Source organism: Lutjanus erythropterus, chromosome 23 (genome assembly GCF_056507025.1).
Source record: "Lutjanus erythropterus isolate fLutEry1 chromosome 23, fLutEry1.hap2, whole genome shotgun sequence".
NCBI lineage: Eukaryota > Metazoa > Chordata > Actinopteri > Lutjaniformes > Lutjanidae > Lutjanus > Lutjanus erythropterus.
The window spans coordinates 15,186,544-15,211,852 of NC_139339.1; the positions used below are offsets into that span (position 1 = coordinate 15,186,544).

General features: G+C 39.6%; 1 protein-coding gene and 8 non-coding genes across 10 annotated transcripts in view; all 9 read left to right on the plus strand.

Moving 5' to 3' along the window:
• Window positions 1-288: 288 nt before the first annotated feature.
• Window positions 289-505, plus strand: LOC146305823 (small nucleolar RNA U3). The gene has a single exon (XR_014769176.1). It is a non-coding gene; the product is annotated as a small nucleolar RNA U3 (small nucleolar RNA).
• Window positions 506-1,942: 1,437 nt separating this feature from the next.
• The window catches only part of intu (inturned planar cell polarity protein), a 31,381-nt gene continuing 8,014 nt past the window's right edge, over window positions 1,943-25,309 (plus strand). The window contains exons 1-11 of one of the 2 annotated variants that reach the window (XM_084712273.1): window positions 1,943-2,198; window positions 3,937-4,541; window positions 7,413-7,498; window positions 12,370-12,582; window positions 17,964-18,082; window positions 19,687-19,776; window positions 20,935-21,012; window positions 21,289-21,472; window positions 22,660-22,713; window positions 23,530-23,592; window positions 24,066-24,284. In XM_084712273.1, the coding sequence (XP_084568399.1) occupies window positions 2,113-2,198; window positions 3,937-4,541; window positions 7,413-7,498; window positions 12,370-12,582; window positions 17,964-18,082; window positions 19,687-19,776; window positions 20,935-21,012; window positions 21,289-21,472; window positions 22,660-22,713; window positions 23,530-23,592; window positions 24,066-24,284 (1,797 nt within the window). In that variant the 5' untranslated portion in view covers window positions 1,943-2,112. Of the gene's footprint in view, window positions 2,199-2,790; window positions 3,019-3,936; window positions 4,542-7,412; window positions 7,499-12,369; window positions 12,583-17,963; window positions 18,083-19,686; window positions 19,777-20,934; window positions 21,013-21,288; window positions 21,473-22,659; window positions 22,714-23,529; window positions 23,593-24,065; window positions 24,285-25,309 lie in introns of those variants that run through there. The other variant, XM_084712272.1, reaches the window with a different exon arrangement.
• trnan-guu (transfer RNA asparagine (anticodon GUU)) lies at window positions 12,928-13,001 on the plus strand. Its single transcript has one exon. It is a non-coding gene; the product is annotated as a tRNA-Asn (tRNA).
• trnan-guu (transfer RNA asparagine (anticodon GUU)) lies at window positions 13,547-13,620 on the plus strand. Its single transcript has one exon. It is a non-coding gene; the product is annotated as a tRNA-Asn (tRNA).
• On the plus strand, window positions 14,037-14,110 carry trnan-guu (transfer RNA asparagine (anticodon GUU)). The gene has a single exon. It is a non-coding gene; the product is annotated as a tRNA-Asn (tRNA).
• On the plus strand, window positions 14,954-15,027 carry trnan-guu (transfer RNA asparagine (anticodon GUU)). The gene has a single exon. It is a non-coding gene; the product is annotated as a tRNA-Asn (tRNA).
• On the plus strand, window positions 15,486-15,559 carry trnan-guu (transfer RNA asparagine (anticodon GUU)). The gene has a single exon. It is a non-coding gene; the product is annotated as a tRNA-Asn (tRNA).
• trnan-guu (transfer RNA asparagine (anticodon GUU)) lies at window positions 15,985-16,058 on the plus strand. Its single transcript has one exon. It is a non-coding gene; the product is annotated as a tRNA-Asn (tRNA).
• trnad-guc (transfer RNA aspartic acid (anticodon GUC)) lies at window positions 18,590-18,661 on the plus strand. Its single transcript has one exon. It is a non-coding gene; the product is annotated as a tRNA-Asp (tRNA).

The following is a 25,309-nucleotide window of genomic DNA, read 5'->3' on the forward strand; positions in this document are numbered from 1 at the left end:
ATGTATAGACCGTGCTTTGTACTGTTAGCAGAAATGGTGATAAAATATATTTCTGGATGAAAATAGTATCATCGTGGTGCGATTTAAATGTCGTTAACTTGCTAGCAAACGCAGATTTATATACATATTTCGGCTTTTATAGGTTTAGTCCACTTGGCAGCTATTTACATGTTATTTTAAATAATTTTCTTAATCTGAACATGTGTTCTACAGTGGCTGGATATAAGCACCATGACCGTAAACACCAGAATCGTCATTCTAGTAGTCGGGCGAAAGCGGTATTAGAGTAAGACTATACTTTCAGGGATCATTTCTATAGTTATTGACTTGAGAAATGTGTTTCTAAAGTGTTTGGTCTCGCTAACCACGATGAAGAGATGGTGATACTCTTTCCTGAGCGCGAAGCGAGTAGAGAGAGTTGATTAAATTCATGTGCTCTCTACTTTTGATGACCGTTCACTGTTTCCTTCGGGGACAATGAGGGAAAGAGTATGATCAGAGTGGTAGCGTTATAATATTGAAAATAAAAAAATATTATTGTATAGGGTAGGTACCGTATGGATGCCTGGTTACCTGACAATTTGAGTCGTGGGAAGCATGTTAGACTCAATCAGTAACAGTATTGATCATCAAGGTGATTTACATTGTAGTTGTGTTTATCTAGTTAAGTATAGATATCATAAGAAAATGATGAATCAGTCTACTTCATTTATTTTTTATTTTTTTTACAGTATTATTGTTGCTCCCATTCAAGAATTGGAAAATAAGTTTAGTGAAATTATTAGAGGAATAGAAACTATGGCTAAGAATTATGTAGAAAACAGTTGCATTATACTATAATACCATACCATACCAACTATATATACACAGCAAAAATAGAAAATAATAAATATTTATGCTGAAATTTATATCAGTGTGCCTAAAGGACAATGTTGAAAAGTAGGATTTATAAATAAGTGTGTTAAAATGCAAGTGTATTAAATAAGAGTATAAATGAAAATATCCAGTATGAATGCAGCAAAAAAGTTTTTTTTTTATTTTTTTATAACAGTTGTTACCCAGTGTTGATGACAATATTGTGTACTTATTCACTTACTGTGAATGTATTTCAATCCACTCCACTTATTTGCTACATTATTTTATTAATTTTGTTTACTATTGGCTATAGTTTCTAGTTAATTAACAAAACATGATTTTACCTTCACTGTCAAGTAAATTGGCACCGAATTATCCAGAATCTTACGACAATATACAAAGGTGGAAAGTTACTTGAAGCTAATTTTAAGCGTACTTGTTCGTTGTTTAATCTATATATTGGTGCGATTTAATGGTTTTACTAAGGCACATTTCAAATAAAACTCCCCACAATATTATCTTAAATTTTTAGCTTGCATAATTCTGTTTTAGATGCCAGGATGTTGTATTTAAATGCGATGGAAATGCTATTGTTGCAGCGGTCTGGCATGAAAACAACCCGCAATATAAATTCAACTTTATTGCTGCGTTTACTAAACTAAATGGCTTAAATGTGTCTTCCATCATGGGCAATACAAGCGGGTGATTTGTTGTCGGGATTATAGCCAAGGATACGCGTGGTGAACTAACATGAGTTCCCCATGCAGACTCTTTTTATTTTTTACAAATATGTGGGCCTTTCTGCTGAGCTTTTTGTTGGGAGTCCTGAGTAGGCGGGTTTTTACTCCACCTGCCAAGAAGACCGCTGGGACAAATTCCGCTCTGCTGGCCTGGAGAAACACTCAGAGCTCCTTTTTTTTTTTTCTTCTTTTTTCTTTTCTTTTTAAAGCACCAGTGGGTTTCTTCTACCTTTGAATAGAGTTGGTGTTGAACCGTTCAGCGCTTCGGGTCGGTGATTGACGTGAGAAACCGGAGGAGGATTTTTGGAGACGCGGTTGAGTCTGCACGGTGGCGTTCATGTGTTCATGCGGTTAGAAACTTCATACGAGCCTGAGGAAAAGGGATTAATTTTTATTTTACCGGTGGCTGAGGACAAGCAGTCTTGTGGAACTCTTGGAGATTTAAATCGCATCTTCATGAGTTGGAAAACTTAAAGTTAACGCAGCGTTGTTGGCCCGGCGAAAACATGCCATACAAATGATGTTTAACATTTCTATAGATGGAGGTTCATTCTCTAAAAATTTGGAGGACTTCGACTCTATTCGCAGTGTTCTCCTTTACAGGTCAGTAAAGCGCAATTGTCTGAGTGAACTTTGCAATATTCTGTTTTCACGCACCTGAAGTTGTGAGCTTTTGTGTGGCCGGAGGGGGTTTGTTCGAGGTTTTGTGAATACCGCAGGGGATTTAAAAAAACCCGTGCAAGCCTGAAGGTACGTGGCGATAAGAAGGCAACAAAATGAATGCGCAAAGTTGCATGTGTGAATTTAAAATTTAGACATGTAATTGTCATTTAATTGTTGTCGTCAGAAGTTGATTTGCACTGTGGTTCTTACACATTTTACCCCTCATATTAATATTAAGTCGATGGGCTCATAATACTTTTTACGGCGTGGCATTTTCAGAAATTGTGAGCTAAATTGAATGAAATTTCCACGTGAATATAATATGAGCAGGTATGAAGTGTTATCTGTGTCGTTACTGCATTATTTAATGGGATGAGAGCCGCATGCTGCCAAGCAAACTCGCACATTCCTTCCCGGCCCGTGCCAAAAAGCAAAGAACACCCTCCTTAGAAAGCTTCTGCGTTGTCAGGGGCAACTGCACCCTCCGCCAATCAGGTTGAGCGCATCCCGGTCACGTGATGACACTAGCCCGCTCGTCAATGCTTACAACATGGCGATAGAATATCGCCGCTCTTTTGACTGAAAGTTGAGCTTTTTTCGTGATAGCGTGGGAAATAAACCGTCGTTTAACAAAAATGGCCGTCGCAAATGCCCACCAGTGTACCGAAAAAACTATTTTTAGAGGTCAAACGGAGGAAGAACGCGGCAGCGATAGGGACAGTGAATCTGCATCGAGTTTCAACAGCTCCGACTACTCCGAGTAAGAAGACGATTTGACTCTCACTTAAAACAAACAAACCGTTTGGCAAATGCATCACAATAACAATATGCGACTCTGAAGCTGCTTAAGATTGTATGAGGTTGAACTAGCTACAGCCCACAGAAAAGTTACGCAGTTTGTGAGAAAGAGATGCTGTAACTTGACACTAACGGTCGTTTTAATGGGTAACACTGCAGATGTGAAACAGAGGCTGTGATGATGGCTGCCCTTGATAATATCTTTACACATGTAACCTAAAATAGTTGTATTGTGACTGAATTTCTTGTCAGGCAGTGGCCAGCTTTGCCAAAGAGGGAGTGTCTTTCCATCCTCAGTTTCCATCTCTCCTCCCCTTGTTCTTTTCTTAGCTTCAGTGAGTGTTTTCAATTTGGGTGGTAAACCTTCATAAATAATTGTATGCTTCTTCTTGCCATCCTCAGTAAATTTATGGATATTGTGTTGAAACTGCCTACCACAGGTACTTCAAAGCTAGTTTTAAAGGAGAGAAACCCAAAGTAAAAATATCTAGTTTTTCTTCCCACCCTTTTGGTCAGGCATATGATAACACTTTATACATATTATAGTTTTTACTCTAGCTTTTCCTGTTCAGTACAATAAACATATGGGCATAATAGCTAATAAAATAAAATTAAAATTAAATTACTAAAAGCAGTAACTGTGGGCCAACACCCCTCTCAGTGATCTGGAATCTGGAAACAGAAATAATTAGCAATGTGGAAATGATAACAATCAAATAGAGGCATTTACTGGTCATATCACTCAGAAAAAAACAGCCAAATAAATTAAAAAGTTTGTGCAACTTAAGTACAGAAGTAGACCAGAAAAAGACAACAACATTTAAGCTCTGTCACAATGTCATGATGCAAGGTATATGTGTTTGTGTTTGTGTCCTCACAGTGACTTGGAACCAGAATGGCTGGATGACATCCAGAAGAATGGCGAGCTTTTCTACTTGGAGTTAAGTGAGGGTGAAGAGGAGGCTGCATTGGCTCAAGCCACAGCCAGTCAAGGTGTGTCCACTAATCATGTCCGCTTTAGCGAGAAGGAGGCAGAGATCATCACAGAACAAAACAAGAAGCAGCGATGCGGTTCACGGACAAAAGGGGAGCCCACGCTTAAAAGGCTAGCTAGGATCCTGAGGAGAAAACGCCGACCATCTCAACGCAGAGGAGGAGGAAAGGATGGGAGTAAAGACAACTCGGCCTTGTCGTCACCTCCAGCGTCCATCCTGAAGAACCAGCCAGGTCAACGGCAGGGTGTGATGGTTCAGCAGCAGCAGCTGAAGGAAGTGTGTGTCTACCTCAACCCTAAACGTCTTGGCGGTTCATCAACACCTCTCTCAGACAGTGGGGGACTGCTGGAAGCGCTGCTGGGCGTGGTACATCGCCCCTGCTGGAGCAGAGGACATGGAGACCCTGCAGGGGTCAGACAGGAGGAAAAACTGACTGTTCATGGATTAATACCCAACAGCCCAGCGATCAAATGTGGCCAAATCCTGATTGGTAAAACAATGATTCCAACAGTTTAGTATTATACAAAACTACAGAATACAACTATGATTCCATTTTTATTGTCAGTGGTCATCTTCAAGGGATATTTCAGATTATTTGTACTAGGGTTGCATGATTGATCGATTATCGGTAGTCTGTGTATTTTCCTCCAGTCAATGCTGGTCAGCATACAGCAATACATTGCTTAACTTCCATGCTGATTGTCTTCTCTGCTTCTACAAACTGGGGGCATGCAGACCAGCATCTACTGTAGCCAGTACACTGGCTATCAATTAGTGACTTATATCACCCCACTTCAAATAATCCAAACTGTCCTTTTAAATACCATTGCTATATTTTGGAGTTTTGAAAAACCACATATAGTTACTACACATGCTTTGTCCCTCATTCAGGGACTGGAGCAAAAGCATGTTATCCGCCTTTTTTTAACAAGGTGTAATCTATCCCCTCTAGTGTTCAGAAGAGGTCAAAAGCTATCCTGACCTTTTAAAAAGTTCCTGGTTTGGTCATGACGGGAAGTGGGATGTATCTGAGAAGTCTGAGCTTTAGAGGAACACTCTATTTGGCTAAAAATAAAGTAAAGGTTCTCGCGTCATCCTCAAAAATGATTTCAATAACAGTCATCTGTAGAGTCATGAACCAGCACTGACTCATTCATTTCCACACCACACAAATTCTCTGCCAAATCATGGCTACAATTATTACAACATAGCATTAGTCACATATGAAGATTTCTTTAAAAAAATGTGCCCAAAGCCTAAATAATGAGCATAATATACAACACCTAAGTAAGTAACCAAATGGTAGCTATGTAACCAGGGTGGGTGAGGTTTGTAAAAGTAACTACATAGCTATGTTATCATTCTGCAGGAATATATTGCAAAAACTGGCCTGGGTTTGGGAGTGAGGCTGTTTTATTTTTTTTTTTAACTTTGCATCATGTTGCTAGATATAGCCAAGCTCTTTCACTTTGTTGAATCCATAGCAACAACTACAAAGTAATACAAATCATTATCATAGTTTCAGTTTTCAGCTCTGTGTTGTAAAACCACAAAGTTCTTGTTAAAAATGTGAGTAGGACGTTTAATAGCTACTTTCTCATTGCCAACCCTGAGCAGCAACTATATTCAGTTCTAGTGAAACTTTCAGCACCGTTTTGAAGAGTGAATCAAACTCTTAAGTGTAGGTCTGTTCCTGGAGAAATCTGTCCATTTGAAAGCTTGGACTCTCTGAAGTAATTTTCTTCTATCAGGGCTAATGATCGGACAGTTTTTACTAGCAGACAGAGGAACGCCAGTTGTGCTTTACCACAAATGACTACCCACATGAGTTACTGTTTAGAGAGGCTTTTATGCAGGGCAGCTACATGCTTAAACAATTAGAGTGGTTAAATACCTGAAATAGCTTTGTTACTGAGATGGTGGTGAGCCTTCCTGCACACAAGCAGGTGAAGTGTTTTATTGGCCCTTTCCTGAGTTTAGTGCAGCAGTTCCTAACTTTTTTTCCTGGGAAACTCTGAGTACCTCACAATTTGCTTCGATTGTAATTCAGAGGGCAACAATTTGATGATAAAACAATTTGTGATGCATCTCAATGCATCAAAAGTCTTAACTTTCAAGCCATGGGGTGGGATTGTATTTATCTGCAGCTGCTCATGTTCAGCCACTCTCACCAAAACTCAGGAAGTAGCCAGTTTAGAAGTAAACATGATGCATATGTTACATTTAGTGGAGAATATTTTTGTCTGATTTGATTCAGAGTCCATTTTTGACTGAATTAATAGAAAAGGGGCACAGTTTTCAGTCTGTTGCTCCAGTTTCTCTGAAACACAATATGAAACATAACTGGCAATGGTCCGCAGCCTTTTCATTTTATAAAAAGTTAACTGACAAATTAATCAATGTGAAAGAATCTTACAGTGCTCTGCCTGTATGACAATTTAAAAAAATGTGTTTCGCTGTGTGTGCTATTAATAAAGTTAGGTCTACAGCAGTGGAGAGCAGCCTCTCTGCTGCACGGTCAGTTCTGAGGAATGACCTTGCTGACCAACATACAGAGCAGGTACCAGGTTTTTGAGGTGAAACAGACTGAGCAGAGAGTTATTTTTTTCATCACAGAGCTGGTAGAATTTGTTTAATGCCGTGGTGTGTGTCGCTCAGCTGCTCTCATTGGTTACAGCTGATTGCTGCTCTGCTCTGTGAAGCACTTAAAACCTCTGGGTGATCATAAGAAGTATTCACGTTTGTCTCGCAAATGCAGTTTTTTAGACACTAAATTAAAACATGATTGCAACCGCGGCCTTTTGAGCTTGCTGATAATTGCGCTGTAGACTGTCTGGGTGCAGCATTTCATGTTAATTGACATTTAGAAAATCGATTTTTGAGATTGATGAACCGATTCAGAATTTTCCATGTCCGCATTGCTATGCATCTAAGAATCAAATATTTCCCTCACCCCTAAAGGGACCTCTCTCCCATCACTGAGTAAACTGATGACCCCTGACTAAGTGATGTCATTTTTGGATATTTCATATTATATTCAATGCAGAACAATAACAATACAGAGCAACAAACTGTTTTGTTACAATACAAAAGTTGAAAAGCCCTTGGTAGCATGTCAGTGTGCCATATTTTTTGGTGGAATTCATTCCCTTTCTTGTGAACAACTTACTTGTGCATCAAGACAACCTGCTTTGTGAATCATCACTGTCAAATCCATGTAGCCATGTAGTCCTCCCTTGTTTTTTGATTTTAAAATGTTTCTAAGGTATGTGGCAAACCCATTTTTATGTGGTTAAAAGCACACTTCAAGCATTATTAATTGTAATAATGTAAGTGTTCCTTTTCTGCGTGCTGTGCTCAGGTGATGTGCTGGTAGCAGTGGACGATGTGGATGTGACCTCAGAAAACATCGAGCGGGTTCTGTCCTGCATCCCAGGACCAACACAGGTCAGTGTTTATAAATCCACAGCCTTTTCACATGTAGCTGCCAGTAAATTAGGGGGATAGCCTTTCAGGCATGGCTAGTGATTTTTACTATTTACATATGCAGCTTCACTCATGAACATTTCAGTCTTTTGCCCTTTCTAATGTGCCATATTGTTTTCATAATGTTTTTTTTAAAAAAGTTTATTTTATTTTTTATTTGAATTTCATTCACCACTTTAATATGTAATACAGCAATGATGCTGTTGAAATAAAACTCAGAAAGTATATTATTGAACTTTTTGCCATGGTGTAATGTTAGAAAAGCAAACAAAAATGGCATTGAATCATAATATTAAATCACAATACTTGTAGAGTCGCAATATATATTGAATTGACACCCAAATATTGTAATGGTATAAAATTAGGAGAAATGCGTATCGTCTCAACCCTACTAGTTATATTCAAAAGTAGAGGTGCAAGAGACATGAGAAAGTATAGCAAGACAATTTTCATTGAATAACACCTAAAAAGTGCCATTTCCTGTAATAGAGAACCCCTAATCATGACCACTGTAAAGCTCAATTTATACTGTACTGTTACATATAGAAATGTTCATCGTTCATCATGTTTGGTACTTTCAACAGTGAGGGACAGGCAAAATACTGTCTCAGAATGTACAAAATGCATAAATGTCTCTGGTCTTCTTCTGAGTCTGCACTGTCAGATGGGCATGAGCCTTGATCTGCTTGTCCGTGCAACGTTACTGTTAATCACACATGATCCCATGCAGGAAATGTTCCTGAACATTTAAGGGAAAGACCTCACGTGTGAGAGGGATTTATGAAAATAGAAAATGGAGTCTCAGCAACAGCTTGTGTACACCCAGTTTTGCAGTTTTCTTTGTAGTCAATAGTATTAAAAGCCACTGGCTATCATCTCTGCTGTCCTAGATTAAAACACACTTCTATATTGGATTAGCCTCCCAGATCTGCATGGTAGCATTTAGGTCTTGTCACAAACAGCAAACTTGGACAATAATCATAGACATTAAATTACTTCTAAGCTGCTAAAATATGAACAGAAAGCAGAAGTCAGTGCTGTTTAACATTCAAAAACCCTCAATTACTGAGAAATGATCCTTTGATTGGTAGCTAAAAAATCCATAGTCTGGGCTTCAGTCGTGCATTTTCACCGAAAAGCAGACCATCAAAAAGTAGGAATTTGCAAATGACAGAGTGCGTAGGGATTGATGGCGAACACGACGGATAGACGGGACTGCGGTGTGACTCTTTTTTCGGTGCCACAGGAAGCTGTTGTGGGATTGAAAGCTCAGCTGATTAGAAGATGTAGTCGGGAAACTAAATTACATTGTAGAGAAAGAACTAGGCAGATTTTTTGGAAAAATACAAGGTTCCTCAGGCACCACGATGACTCTCAAAAAAAAAAAAAACTTGAAATAGAGTTGTATTGCTGACAGAATGATTGTTCTGTGTGGGCCAGCCCTCTCCAATGGAACGTAGACAGTACTTATTATGTTTGGAGGAGCAAATATTAGTATTAAAGTCAGTCCACCATGCCCTTTGCTAACCCTTCAGTCACTCCTTCATGTGTGTGTGAGTCTGTGTCCATCCATTAGCTTGTTCTAAATGACTGACATCAACAGACTGGAATTCCAGTGAGAGCACACTCCAGTCTTACCACATCCTTATTATTTATGATGAGAGAAAGTGCTGCAGTTAGCCCACTTAGCCTCTTTTCCCAGTGATTTCCTAAATTCAGGGTTTGCCCATTTGAAAGTTTTCTACCATTTTTCCTGTCTGAATTTGAAGCCCTTGGCTCAGTCTAATCAAAGCTATTTCTTGCATCCTTTGGAATCTGGAAGAATTGAGGATACGGTAGCTTTAAATCTGCTTTTACCTCTCACTTCCAGCACTAAGTGAGCCAGTCAGAGTCACCAGTTGAAAGGTACATCACATGGTGTTCCACCACTACACGGCTCTTCTTTAATAATACCCCTAAAATTGGCTAAAATGGCTGGCAGCCCAGATGCCGGCGCCTGCTGGAGAGGCGGGTGGCCTGTGGTTAGCGCTGACAGACCTTGGAGGGTTCTGGGAGTGATCGTTGGATTAGAAAAATACAGTTTCAACATTTTTGACTAGGGAATATGATCTTTTTTTTTTCTTCAAAATATTTGAAAGGCACCATATGATCTGGGATTGAGAAAATACAGACTTCCCTCCTTTTTTTAAAAGTAATGACCACAATACCTCATTTATTTCTTAGAGCATACTAAATGGCTTTCTTAGGTTTGTTGCAATGCAGACACAAACAATACTTGGGTTTGCAAAGGGGCTCCCCTGTGCTGTAAAACAATAGAAGCAGTCATTGAGTGTTCAATAAATTATATATTTCACATTCTGTGTTACAGTCAAACACCAAAATGTAGCTGGGGCGTGTCCAGTTAAGATGGAGTGGTTAAAACTTAAAACTGGATCTGCAAGGTCTCTGGTGGTTTGAGGTCAAATCCCAGCAGAACCTCCACTGTTCTCTCTTCATTCTTGCTTTTTCACTAAATATCTCAGTAGTGCATTCCCAGTACATTGAAACACAGGAATAGCTTTGTGTTGTAGGTACTTTAAGTTGTATTTAATAACCAGAAATGTAAATATACATCGTAACATTAACAACAATATCTGTGATTTTTTTCCCCCCACTATTAGTAAACAGCAGGACATTCCTGGCTTTCATTGCCAGTGCGACAAAGAGTCTCTAGACATGACTTCACTGGACTGTGAGTTTTCCACATATAAATTCAGCAATTTTTCCTCATGTCAGTTGCCATAAACATTGCCTACGACACCATTGTGGAAAATGACATTGTGAATGTTTTTGTTAGAAATCATATCTGATAGTCTGCATTACTAAACAGCCGGATTTACTCGGCTCTTACTTCCTGAGATGGACAGTATTTTCTGGGTGGGAAAGTCTGGTTGGACTGACCGGGTTGCATCGAATTTTCACATATAAATTAGGAGATTTTTCTCAAAAACGTTGCCAATAACACAACTTACTGCCACACTACTGTTTGATCCTACAGCTGTGTGGGGTAACTTTTGGGACATGTCTCTTTTACTTTGAAAGTGTCGAAGCTTAGTCGAGGATTTGCTGTCAGACTCTGAATGTTGACTCAGGAAGCAAACAAAGAGGAATGTTGTTGATCATATGTTCACTATATAATTGACCCAACATTACTCTCCTTTTAGGTAGCGTGAGACTAATTTCATCACAGCTATTTACAACACTTTAGTGCTACTTCTTGTTTTGTCTGGTGTTTTTGGAAATGTGTTGAACCAAACTAAGTCTAAATTTGTCTGTTTTTTCTAAATTTTGTATCAAATTAAAGAGGAGATTGTTTTTTTGTTTTTTTATGAAAACAACGTAATTGTCAATTTCTATCTTGTTTTTGAGATGGAGCTGTTTGTTTGGATTGAGTAGGAAAAAATCTTATTTAATTGAGGATTTTCAGTGAACTGCAGCAACATGCTCCTTATACTTAAGGCATGGAAAACAAGTGGTTGTGTGAGATAAAAACATATAAATAGTCTTTTTTTTCCAGACCTGGTTACAAAAATGATTGAATGATGCGATTTGGCACTGGGTGATTTTGGTCGATACTACTGATACTCACCTCTGTGCCACAATAGGGTGCTCCGCAGACCTTCTGTATAGGATATTCTCCATGGATTGGGGTTGAACAGCATTGTTCCTCAGAATTACCTGATTTGCTAAAGCGGCCAAGGAAGCTAGAGCCTTGTATCTGATACATGTTCTAGACACCTAATCAATTCTTCCTGACCAGAAATTTCAACCAGAGATCTTAAGCACATTCTTTTAACACTCTAGGATTCAGCTGCTCTTTCTCACATCTGGACTCTGGTTTTAATTTTGTTGAACTAACATCAGTTTAACAGCATAGACAACCTCTGTTGCACTTATTGATTTCAGCACAGAGTCAACACAATTTTTGGGGCAGGATTGTGTTTGAACTATATAATGCATGGAATGTGTTTACACAGAATACCAGTATATCACCATGAAACTTTGAGGTGTTTATGATGTATAGGGTATAGATTAGTGAGGCCTACACACATCGTCTGCTGTTCAAGACCTGAATGTAGCTTTGACAGATTGTTTCAACATGGCACCACAAAGTTGCACTTTTTCATCCTTCTGTGCATCTTGACTGCATGTGTTTCCATGTGTGTGTTGGATTTCCATGCAACTTTGTTCCTGTTTCCACTGTGACTCTATGAATGGCAGTGAAAAACAAAGTACTGGGCAATGGAAAGTCAAAAAACACTGCATGAACAAGAGAAGATAGGCCGTCTGTTGTCTTGCCACTGTTTCTTCGGGTTGCAGAAATCTGGTTTTAATTTAGTCAAACACACACTAAAAACACACACAGTTCCCTGCTATTTGTTATGCTGCGGTTGAGTCTGGATGCCGGTGTCACTTTCTCTCTGACGATCTATTCACTTCTCAGCCTTTTCCTGAATGAATATGTAATGATTGAAGTTTTTCTCCCCCTTGGCAGACTGGTACATATGCACACCTCTATTTTCCTAAAACAGACACATGAGCACCATAAAGATTTCCTGCCAAGTATAATCACATGGAGCCATAGTGGCTTATTTTTAGAAATGAATGAAAACTGTGAGTGGGACTGGTAGGAAGGCTGATGCAATGATGTTATAGGACAATCCTTGGAATATTTTCTGCATTTCTTGTCATCCTTTTATGAGTCATTCTCCTTTCCAAAGTTGTCCCATTCTTCATGTATCTTTACCTTCTCCTCTCTTATTTTTATTCTCTCCTCTTGCCTCCTTCTCCAGGTGAGGCTGACCTTGGAGACGATGGCTCTGGTGGATGGCTATGCAAGCGATACTTCATTGGTCCGTAAGACGAAGGCCTCTCCACCGGTCAGCCAGCTGGTGCGTTTACTGTGGGGCGAGGACACAGCTGAACTTCAGATGTCCATAGGACACATCCCACACATTGTGATGTACCTCTCACTTAAACTGGACTCAGCATCACCACAGGAGGAGGTCAGTTTAATTTAAATGTATATAATTTGCAGCACTCACATTTAAACACAGAAAAGGACAAATGACTGGAATAATTATTATGGAAACAGTAGTTTTCCAGTGGACCAATAGAAAGTCCAATCGATTGCAGTGGTTCAGTTCCTTGCTGGAGAGAACCTCAACAGTACCCAGGAAGTGAACTGGAATCTCTCCAACTACCCGTCGACACTTTATGCTGACTGGTCCGTGTTGAAATTTCATCATCCCTAGGGGCATATTTTCCAGCCTGATGTTTAGTTAACATTAAATACATGTGGGTGGGTCTTGAGGGTTGAGGCCACACCCCCTCATTAGCATAGAGAGCTGGTCTCTGTGGCGCAATCGGTTAGCGCGTTCGGCTGTTAACCGAAAGGTTGGTGGTTCGAGCCCACCCAGGGACGCAAGGTTTTGAGTGTGATAAGCAGGTAACAAAGTAAATGAGTAGTTGCTTGATTTAATTATACCTGGCAGGAAACCAGGGTTGCCCTCAACTGAGGTCAGTGAGGAGCTTAAATCATACCCTCCCCTCAAAGCTTTGATCAATAGGTAACCCCATGTAAGTGATAAATCTGGAGTCAGAGAAATCCTAACAAAAAGTATGACCATAACAGCAGTCTTGCAGAAGCAACATGACTCATCACCAACAGAGTTCTGGATTTGTACCCAAAAATGTAAAACTAAAATGACATTTTCTGTTGTACCTTTTCATTACACATTGCCACCTTGAACTCCCACTGGATGCCCTCCTCCACAAAAATTCTTCATCAAAACATCGATGTCAGTCCAAGGTTTCTTAAACTGCAAAACAAAACCATGTTTGCTCTACCCAATAGTCCCTGGTCCGTGGGAAAGGACAGAGTCTGAATTTTAAGAAGTAAACAATAAATGCAAGTGGGCAGGGCTTTAATATTGAGGCCACACCCCTTCTTTTTTTTTCGGCATGGCCGTCTCTGTGGCGCAATCGGTTAGCGCGTTCGGCTGTTAACCGAAAGGTTGGTGGTTCAAGCCCACCCAGGGACGTAAGGTTTTGAGTGTGATAAGCAGGTAACAAAGTAAATGAGTATTTGCTAGATTTAATTATACCTGGCAGGAAACCAGGGTTGCCCACAACTGGGGTCAGTAAGGAGCTAAAATCATACCCTCCCCTCAAATTTTCATATTGTCAACCACGCCTTTAGAGTATTGGAAATTATACAGAGACTTCTAGCTTATTTTAATTCATATTAAACAGAAGGCCCAACAGGGAGACAAATGTAATGGCTTTTCTACCAAGCAGAAATGGGATCCTCCTTAACCCATTCTGCTATAAATCTCAGTTGAAATTCTGGTTAATACCCTCTAACGTTGGGGAATCTAAACCTACCTTTGAACTTGAAAGCTGTAACTTGGGACTGAAAAATTGAGACCACACCCCCTTCCAACTTTTCTGTATTGCAGTCTCTGTGGCGCAATCGGTTAGCGCGTTCGGCTGTTAACCGAAAGGTTGGTGGTTCGAGCCCACCCAGGGACGTAAGGATTTTGTGCTTTGGTCAACAGATAATATCCTGTAAATGTATAACTCCATTTCTGCGATCAGGGATGAAGATCAGAGAAACCAGGAACAAAAGTACTCTGACTCTAACTGCATTCTGTGCTATAATATACATAAACAGCACTCCCTGCTGCCTGGGAGGGAGGGTCAATTAAGGGGAAATCCCTTGACAAAATTCCTGCATTTGGAATACCCTGCACTGTCACAAGTGTAGACATCATTCTTCTGAAACAAAATATTAAATGAAACAAAACAAAAACTGATAGCAATACAAAACCGAACAAATCGTTTTAGGAAGTGATTCATTTCAGTTGGTTCAGTTGGAAGATCTGCTCTTTCGAACGCAACATTTGTGAACGACACAATACAAATGAATACCCTATGTAGTCTACTTTGAAGGGAACTTACAGGTGAACAGAAGGCACCCTGTGATCCTAAATCAGCCACAAAAAACGAATATGTCCTGGATTCAGCCCATCATTGATAGGTGATAAACTCATCCAATCACCCAACCCTGTTAACAGCCATATTAGTCCAGGCAAGACTGGCTGGTGATTATATACATGGTACTTGCATTCTGCAGGCTGACCACTATGGATAAATTTTACATAATCGTGCTTAAAAATAATACATTCAGTGCTGGAAACCCCACCCCAGTAGTTACTGTGCTGTGGGACAGCATAAAGCCCAAATTTAAAATATGTTTTTTTTTGGGGTTTTTTTCTAAGTTTTGCCAAATGGTCTAGCCCAAGGTAAATGGCAAATGCAGGTGGGTGGGACATTAAGATTGAGGCCACACCCCCTCCTCATACATGTGCACAAGTCTCTGTGGCGCAATCGGTTAGCGCGTTCGGCTGTTAACCGAAAGGTTGGTGGTTCGAGCCCACCCAGGGACGTAAGGTTTTGTGCTTAGGTCACCAGGTGTGTTTCTGCAATCAGGGTTGAAGATCAGAGAAACGGGAAACGAACGTACGACTGCAGGTGAGGTCCATTCTACAGTATATATAAGCAGAGTTTCCTGCAGCCTGAACAGGGAATGTCACTTAAGAGAGCATCCCTTGACAAAATTTCTCCATGGACATAGAAATTTGTGCTGTTACCAGGTGACATGTAAATGAGTAACCTGGTTTCTGTCATCAGCATTTAGGGTAAGCGAGGAACAAAGATATGATCTGAAATGGCAAGCCTTTTCTGTGATTGTATAATAAATAGAGAAATTAATTCTTCTGCTCCATATTTTTGATTCTGCATTGCCATCCTGAATTCCCTCTGGCTAGAAAAGCTAGAATTTAGTGGACTGCTATTTTCATAGTGGGTACCAAATCACAAACCCCCTTAATGTGTTAAGAGGCTTGTCTCTGTGGCGCAATCGGTTAGCGCGTTCGGCTGTTAAACGAAAGGTTGGTGGTTCGAGCCCACCCAGGGACGCAGGGTTTTGTCCTGAAGTATTATCTAACTCACATAATAACTTCCTGTAAATAAGTAAGCCACTTTCCATAGCTGGAAACCTCTGGGAAGAGAATTGGACTTTATCAATCTTGACAGACTGTGACCTATCAGAGAAATAATTCTGAAAGCTGAAGTCTCTAGTATTATGAAAGTGCAGTGTTTTTTATCTAATGCTGGGCCTTTATTGTTAATACCTTGAGATGTGGCACAAATAGTGCTATGCTTTGGCCTAAAACCCGACTACAATGGAGACAGTAAGGGCTGTGATTAAAAATAATTTCAGTTGCTCATTAACTAGTGATTTAAGTATTTTGTCCCAACCTGGCTTCCAGAATTCCAGAAATACTTGGCAAGTGGTGGTGGGTGGGGCTTGAATATTGAGGCCACACCCCCTTATGTTTCAAGTCTCTGTGGCGCAATCGGTTAGCGCGTTCGGCTGTTAACCGAAAGGTTGGTGGTTCGAGCCCACCCAGGGACGCAAGTTTTTGTCCTGAAGATGTAAATGAGTGAGCAGATGTCCACGATCAACCTAAGTGTCAGCAAAACAGAGTAAAATATTTACTGTGATAGCAGTGTTGAAATGCGTACAGCACACATCATCAGTGGCAGTGTAGAAAATAGCAATCCCCTTCTGTGACAGTGAGATGTACCACGGGCACTGACAGTGAAAAAACAAAACCTAAATACTTACAATAAAATAATATATAATAAATACTTTACACCCCAAAGTGCCCACATATATTCCATCCATTGAGGAAACCTGATCATGTCTTTGTGGTCAAAGACAAACTGAACAGCCCTATAAAACTAGATTTAAAACATCGAACTATACTAAACATGTAAACATAAACAAAACATCACCAGTTGGTGAGGGTCCACGTGGAATGTCCTCACTATGAGCTTAAAGCCTGGCCCATATTTCGGTGTGGAGGTGTACTCTGATAATTGAGTGCTAAGAACGACCTGAGTTGCGTAGGAAATCCCAAGGCCAGGAGTGGAAAGCTCTCTCTGAATTTCTCTCATGTGAGTCTTAGAGAAAACTACTGCTCTGGACGGCTTCCAACGCCTGCGGGTGCTACTAACAGAAGACAGAAAGAAAGGGGGAGAAGTTTAGGTGTACAGCTCCTGTCAGTAAATGATCTGTCACTGAAATGCTGTGAACTTTATTCTCTCTAGGGTGAATCCACACATGCCCCTTCTGGCTGAAGTCTGGCAGTCTATAAACAAAATAACACATATATAATCTTTCATATTTTAATTTTTTGGAACTGGATCCATGTATAGGGCAGTTCTTTACATCCCATTAGGGAGACACAGTCAGCTTGTAGCGAAGTGTTAATCCCTAAGTGTGTGTTTTGTTGCTCTGTGAAGCAAACTACTCATTTGCTGACGGTCATCTCCTACACTGTAATCACATTTTCCCTGCGGACGACTATTGGCAGGTTGATGTTTTCTTTATGGTTGTACTTCATGGTTCTGCAGTTCCTTTTGGTGTATCTGCAAGCCAGATTTTTATTTTTTTTTTCTTGACTCGAACTGCAGAAGTCTGCAGAAGACTCTCTAAATGACAGTGCCATGCAGGAACCCACTAAACTTTGACTTTGATTTTTTAGTCCTTTGATTGCAGGGTACTGTAGTAGGAATTGGAGTGGTTCAGTGGTGGTATTTTTGAGTTTTTAGCTGTGTTTCCCCCTGTATGTACAAACAAGATGTAACTGAAGTGTTTCACTGTGCTGGCTGGTCTTCTTGTTTCTTTGTTCTGGTTGCCAAGGGTCCGTTCATTCAAGGTTTTTATCCCCTCACCCACCACTCCGTCCTCTGATCCTCTCAGCGGCTCAACTCTTATCCGCCCTGTATCCTTCAAAGTTGCAAGCACGCTGGGAGGAATACTAATATCGCAGACAATACACTGAATCTGCCCAGAGCACTCACTCGTCTTTACTTTGTAGTTTATTTGAAAGGTTTTTTTTCTGTGACATTGGTCCTGTGAGTTATTTGAGTTTGAGTTTCTCAGAGCTTTAGTTGAATTCCGGTATTTCCTGAATCTGCCTTTCTTTGTTCTGGAAAGTTCAACATGTAAAATACAGTATTCTAGCGCTCATCTTTAAAATGGCATTTCTTTGTGTGTGAGTGGTTTGGACAGTAAAACTGAAACCAAACTAACATTGTTGAGGTGACAGAATAAACATCCAGCGGTTCATCTATTCATTCTTCTTTGCTATCCATAATTAAGAGGATGCCGTAGCATCCAACAACAGATATTTCACATTTTTATGATACATTTTTCCGTTGATTGGCTAACCAGAGATTTTTCTTGCTGTGTGTATAATTTTCATGACGCACGTTTCCAAATTACACTGTGTGTATGTGTTTGTGTCTTTAGGAGGAGATCTTGTACCAGTACCCAGTGTCTGAGGCATCTAGCCAGCTGAAAGGGGTGAGGGGAATCTTCCTCACGCTGTGTGACATGCTGGAGAATGTCACAGGAGGGCAGATCATCAGGTAAGGCAAGTAGCATGGAGACCAAATACTAATGCAACCGCAACTAATTTTAATCACCCCTCTGTAACTGTAAAACACATTGAAACCCAAAATGTCAATATTTGTTTGACAACCTGGAATGGACTCAGCAATCAATGTAATCCTAAATGTTGGTATTTGTCCAACACAGCTTAGTCATGCTGTTGCAATGTTGTGGATACAGTCTTCAGATACACTCAAAAGTCTCAGGTCTTGACTCGAAACTGAATCTGGACCTGATGTAACTTTAAGGGGCCTTGACAAGTCACTCCAAAGTCCAGGAGCCCTGACAGAGAAAGCTCTGCTTCCTTTGTGTTGAGTGTTGAGTCCAGATTTTACAACAGTGACATGGGAAACACTGGAGGATCTCAGGGAGATTAATCAGTATTAATTGATGTAAATGCTTACGAATGACATTTCCTGGCAGTGCATTGACTTCCTGTAGAGATTGGATATAAAATTCACAGTTATTAATTTAAAGCATGTCTTTCCTCGTTAGTATAGTGGACAGTATCTCCGCCTGTCACGCGGAAGACCGGGGTTTGATTCCCCGACGGGGAGGTCCTTCTTTTTCACCAAGAAGCAGATAATATTTTGCCAAACAAACCAAATGAGAGAACAACAATTCTCTAAAGCCTGATTGTTCTGTGTGAACACACTTGCTATTTAAAAGAACTTAAGTTTGGGGCATCATTCAAAGTTATTTGTTGGCATCATGTTTTGTGTAAATTATCCATTTTTCCCAGTTCTCATTGAAGGTATCACCTTTAATTATTAGCTGGTATGACTGCTTTTCCATTGATTAGATATTCCAGGCAATCTGAAACCATAGTTCTCTCTGGAGGATCAGTTTTCTATCAGTTTCTTGTTACAATGTTTTTGCTGACTGTAAGCAGAATTTTTTCCAGATATCTATTCTTCCTTTGTCCGGCATCCTCAGTGATTCCTGGGCACATGCCACAGAACCTTCAACATGTTTCTGGGTCTTAAGATGTCTGCTTTTGAACTGAATTGTTTGAAAAAGAACTAAATTGTAACAAGAAGTATCCACTGCGCCTGAATGAAAACAGTATATCAGAGTCCGCTTCTAACCCAAAACGTGTCTATTTGACAACTAGGGAATGAGATTCATTCCCAGGTTGATGCTCTGCGTCAGATTGATTGTGAAATCTCTTTTCTACGTTGTCAAATACAGAAGGAAGCTGGCTCTGATAGATCATTTTCATTCAGATGCAGTGGATTCTTATGCATGCCTTTCAGAGCAGTTGGAGGAACGAGCAGAACCTGATTTTTCACAAATCATCTGTGTCGTGTATTACTGTCAGGATATAGTGACAGACAAAAATGTTTTTTTAGTGTGGTGATGAAGAAACCAGTTTTAAAAAATTCTCAAATTATTTTTGTTGTAACTCTCCCACATTCCTTAGTTTTCTTCTACTTTGCTTCTGGATATTGTGAATATCAACACAGTTCACAGTTGAGTTTAAGTTGAGTTATTTTGGATTTTGAGGGAAATGCATTGCTTTTTATTTCTGTTAACCCACTACTCCTCTTTTTCTGTTTGATTCCAAACTTCTCCTTCTTAGTTCTTCCCTCCTGCTCGGGAAACATCTGGTACATGTGGGCTACTGGAAGGAAAGCAACAACCTGTTGGTCATCGGTCTTCCTGCTGAGAGGTAGAGGCAGGCAGCATCAAGCACACAGACAAACTATTTCACTGAGATACCTCACCATTTTATTTGTCCTGCAGTTTTCGGCAGATAAATATTACACGGCAAGAGTTGATTCCATGTGGCAGGTGTAAAAAATCTGACAGCAAATATTCTGGATATTATTTTTAAAAATCTGGTACAGGCAATGGAAGCCCTATTTCAACACTAAAAGAAAAAATATCTCCATGAAATAAAGAGTTTGAGGTAGAGTCAAAATTATGAGATTAAAAGTCATAATTATAACATTAATTATGAGACTAAAAATCCAAATTATGAGATAAAAAAAGTTAAGATAAATATTCAGACTGTCTCAAAATTATGACTTTTATCTCACAATTTTGATTTTTAGTTTTATAATTTAGATTTTTTGTCTCATCGTGTTGACTCATAATTTTGATGTTTTTATATTGAATCTCTCAATTTCGAATTTTTGTCTCATAATTTTGATTTAATCCCATAACTCTGACTTTCTCACAAGTTTGAGTTTTTGAGTTTTTTATCTATATTTTTGTTTCTATGTCATTATTTCCACTTTTTTCATAATTTCAACTTTCAATCTCATAATTAGGATTTTTTAATCTCATAATTGACCCTTTTTAATCACAATTCCAACTTTTTATCATACCGGCAGAAATGGGCTTCCACAGGTTACTAATACTGGTGTGGTAATAAATTTTCTGAGCATGACTTGTGCTTGAGAAATGAACTATATTTCAAGAAGCAGAACATATTTAAGAGCATGATCTGTAAAAACAATTGAAAAGGACCATCAGTTGTTCTCAATTTCACTGTGCACATGTGCTTTTTTTGGTCCTCTGCTGGCAGGATGAATACGTCTTTCAGGAGCATGTGGTTGTAAAACTGTTTGTGAGATGACTCACATTAATGACCTTTTATAATTTTAGCCTCTGGGTCAACCCGATCAATCATCGTCTCGGTTGAGAAATAATGTCATTCATGCCTAAAAGTTTGATCCTTGAGGAACACCCATGTGCAGACAAAGCAGTAACTTCGGAAATGTTTTTCCTTCACGACTCCTGGCTGTTAGTCCAAATATTTGATAAGCAGCTGAAGCTGAAGTTCATCCAGGTCTGTGTTTGACATTTTTCCGTTTCCCTCCAGAGTTCCACTGCTGTATCTGCAGACAGTTGTGGGAGACGTAGTCCGGACATTAAAAGTGATGTACGGCTCCTTAGACAGGTGGGTCAGCCTTAGCTTTCCTGTGGATTCCTGCAGAGCAAGCTGGTTGAATTTTTCCCTCTCTGGCTGTCAGTTTTTAATGCCTAATAGAAAATATACTGAAATAAAAACTGTGGACTGGATTTTACAGAAAGTCTTTATTTTCTCAAATATCTTTCCCTTCTTTAATTTCTCTTGTCTCAGTGTAAAATCTATGTGAAATGTAGTCACTCTTCTGTAGTTGTCTGACTTATACGTGCTCTCGTGACACTGATGTCTTTGTCATGTCCTCTGCAGGGCTTTCTGTAAAGTGGACCACGCTCCCAGGTTGGACCACTTCTTCTGCCTGTTCTTTCAGCAGCTCATCCAGCCATCTCGCTTGAGGGACGGCTCCTCAGCCCCACCCCCCGATGTCTCAGGGACACTTTTCCTCGACGGACTGCCGGCAGTCCGATGGCTCACTCTGCCTCCTGAAATCAAGGTACATTCCTCTGTGTGTGTGTGTGTGTGTGTGTGTGTGTGTGTGTGTGTGTGTGTGTGTGTGTGTGTGTGTGTGTGTGAGAGAGAGAGAGAGTGTGAGTGTGAGACAGAGAACACGAGAGAAGACTGGGACAATAATATTATTTATAGATCTACTTCAGTCTAGTTAATACAGAAACAAAAATAACAAATATTTGTTATATCATAGTGTTTCTGAGAATGTGATGTCAGAATTGCAACTACGTTGCCCTCTACTGCTTCTGTCAAAAATGACACTCTCACACTCACACACCATCTAGATTAAAATGAGATGAAATGAGATTAAATATGTAGTATTTTTGCACATATTCTTCATACTTTATATTGTTAATTTATTAACATAACTTGGTCAGTATTTTGCATTTTCCATCCTCTTCGTTTTAAACAGATGACAGCTGTTTTCCTTTTAAAAACATATTCTTCAGATTTTTTATTGTAAATTTCTATTTAATTGATGACTCTTTTTATGTTTATTTCCTCCTAAGGGCTGTCCACACCAAAAATGCTAACTTTTTATAATCAGTTGCTCCAAGCACTGCTGTGTTGGAAGTTTAGGAAAATGGATATTGATGAATTGTTACTGTTGTATGCTGCACAGAGGAAATAAAAGAAAACCAGAAGGATATGGGTTCACGAAATTCTTCTTTACGTCTTTTGCCTTTTGAAGAAAAATTTTATTCATGTTTTCGTGTGAGTAAACATAAATTTGATGTTAACCTAATGATTGTCAGAGGACATCAGTGAGGTCCAAATGAAATTCAGTGACCCCATCAGCACTGAAGTGAATTTGTCAGTATGTCTCCAGTAAAATGTTGTTTTTTAATGTGTAATTTGCAACCTAATATTACATCAGACAGTTAAATAAGTATAGCATATACCACAATATATCATTGACCACTGCTGCCGTCAAGTGGTGTGGACTCCAACATAAGTTTGAACGAGTATTAAAGTGTTATATTTATAGTTTTTGTTGTAGTTACTGTTTTTGATGTGGATGCCCCTTTACTATGTTTATTGTTATGAACCAAAATACCAAGACAAATTCCCTGTGTATTAAAACCTATTTGGCATTATAACTTATTCTGATTTTGATTCTGATGCTAATAATTAAATGCTTTTAAGCTTTTATTTGATTTTCTCTGACCACAGATGGAGGTGGATACTGTTCTCTCTGATTTTGAGTCCTCTGACTTTGGAGAAATGGTGAGAAATGGTGAAAATATGCAACCAGTAACACACATTCACATCAAACAAATAACCTTGAACACTAGATTTTTCTGGATATGCTGTTTAACAAACAAAGTACTTTTTAATGTGTGCTATTTGAGGTTATTTTCACAAATCTCACTTCTGAAATGCTTTCCTCTGCATGTAGACCATCTCTTCACCACCTTGAAATGTCTTAACAAAGTGGCCCATTACAAATAAGTGGTGTTTGAGTTACATGAGTGCTTCATGTGCTGTTTTGATCCCTCATCCTGCTGCTCATTAGTTGAACATACATGTTAGCTGAGAAGCCATCTGTCTTCTGGCCTCAGCAAGGGAGAGGAGAAGGTTAGATTATTTTTAGAGGCGTCTTCATGTGTGTGTATGTGTGCACTCTGTATTTTTAATGAGAAGCTAATGGGGTCTGGTTTGCCCTTTGTACACTACATGCAGCTGCAGTTGAGGACAGAAACCAGCTGAGACTGAGAAAGAGGAGGTTGTTGATGCAGGATGTAGTTAACTGACTCTGATGGTCATTGAGCTGTCAAATTAACATCACACCAAACTTTGTTTAGAGAACTTTCTTCTTGCATTTATTGTTGATAAGTTTTAGTCCTAAAATAGCAACATTTGAAGAGTGACTTATCTATTGATCGTGCTGCAACAACTACAAAACAAAACCAACATTGAAACAATAGCCACTAATGTTAACTGTAAATGTACTTTTTATGCCAGTATGGATCATGAAGTAGGTCTTAAAGTGCAGTTATAATGGTTTGTTTGTCTGTTTATCTTTGTATTTTATCTCTACAGTCTGAGGACTTTTTTGGCCTGAGGCGTCTGTATGTAATTCTTGGCTCCTGTTTGTTCTACAAGGTAAGTGTTCCAGTCCAAACAAACAAACATGCTCCAGTGCTAGCTGCCTTATCTTGTTTATATCCTCCCTGCAGGTTAGCCTGTGTCTGTAGTCTGTCTCAGTGACATATCATCAGCCTAATTACTGTTTAAATATTAACTAAGGGGGGAACGGAGGAGGAGGACAGTGAGCACCAGACAGTGTTGTGTCTTTAGTTACAGTGAAGGTGTGAGAATCACCTGGCCCAAAATCTATCATCACATTTCACTGAATGTGATTTTTATACACAGTATGCATGGAGAGCAAGATATGTCGATGAAAGATTTGTTTGTTCTATAGAGATAATAATATATATATATATATTTTTTTTTTTTTAAGTCAAAATGAATGGATAATTACAGAGAACATCACAAACTTGTTACATTTATTCAGAGTTTTATTCATCTTAGTAAAAATTTTACAATGTCATCCTCACCCCACCCTCACCTTCCAGTCCTACCTGATCGCCAACCACCTGCCTAAAGAGGACCTTCTGGACGTTTGCCTGTACTGCCAGCACTACTGCCTGCTGCCGCTGGCGTCTGAGCAGCGGGTGGGTCAGCTGGTCATCTGGAGGGAAGTGTTTCCCCAGCAGAGAGCCAACAGCTGCAGCAGTGCAGCACCAGGCTACAGCCAGCCACAAGGACGACACTTCCTCCTCATTGTGGGGCTGGTAAGGAGGCGAATCACTGACCTCAGTTCTTCTAGACAGCAATCAGTCCTTTTCTTAGTGTGTGTTCGCAAAAATTATACTTGAGACAGTTCAAAACAAGTATGACTATTTAGATATGGCATTAATGAGTGTGACGATAATTCCTGTGTGCACTGTGAGTGTGTGCTTTCACTATTTCAGTAGCCAGCAAGGTTATCTTGCAAGGCAGCTGGATTTGCAAGGTCATGTGAGAATCCATCTTGCCAGGCTTCAAGTTATTGTTTGTGTCTGCACCAAATGTGGTGCAGCAAATCCAGATCCTAGGAGAAACTACTGGTGGCTACAGGCATGGTTTTAGGTGTGACGACTGCAAGAAACGTCCATGGAAACAACTTGTCTTCAACAAACAATGGTGGCTCCTGAAGAGGTGGTGTAGGTACCGCGACAACATCAGTTATAACAGAACTGGAGAGTATTTTTTCATTGAAAGAAGAGCAAAGAACAGTACTGAAGGCTTCCCTCAGTGGAAAAGATGTTTTTGCTCTTTTTCCAACAGGCTTCAGCAAGAATTTGAAGTTCTGAAGTTAGCCCTTGTTAGACAACAAAGACAGATGGTTCATCCAATCAACTGCTCAGTGTTTTTTAAAAGTGCTTGCCATTTTCCAAACAGTGTCTGAAGATGACTTCCCAGATGGTTTTGTGTAGCAAACCATTTGCGGTTACCAGCAAGGTGCTCAAATAACAAATAACGAGATGTGCAGAACCCAACAAGACTACTTAGTTGAAAATGCACATTGATATAGTACATGATACCTAAATGTAACCAAACAAACCACTTGCCAGTTGATGTTGTTTACAAGCCATAGCTGACTTCTAATTTGGTCATTTTAATCTTAATCAACTACAAATAAAGGTATGACAAGAAGACTGTTCATCCCTTATGTCTGTCCTCTAGTTCCCCTGTCATAATCTTGCCATATTCTTCTTTTCATAGTTATATTTGTTATCATATGAATAATATTGTCTCTGCTTGTATTTATTTCTCT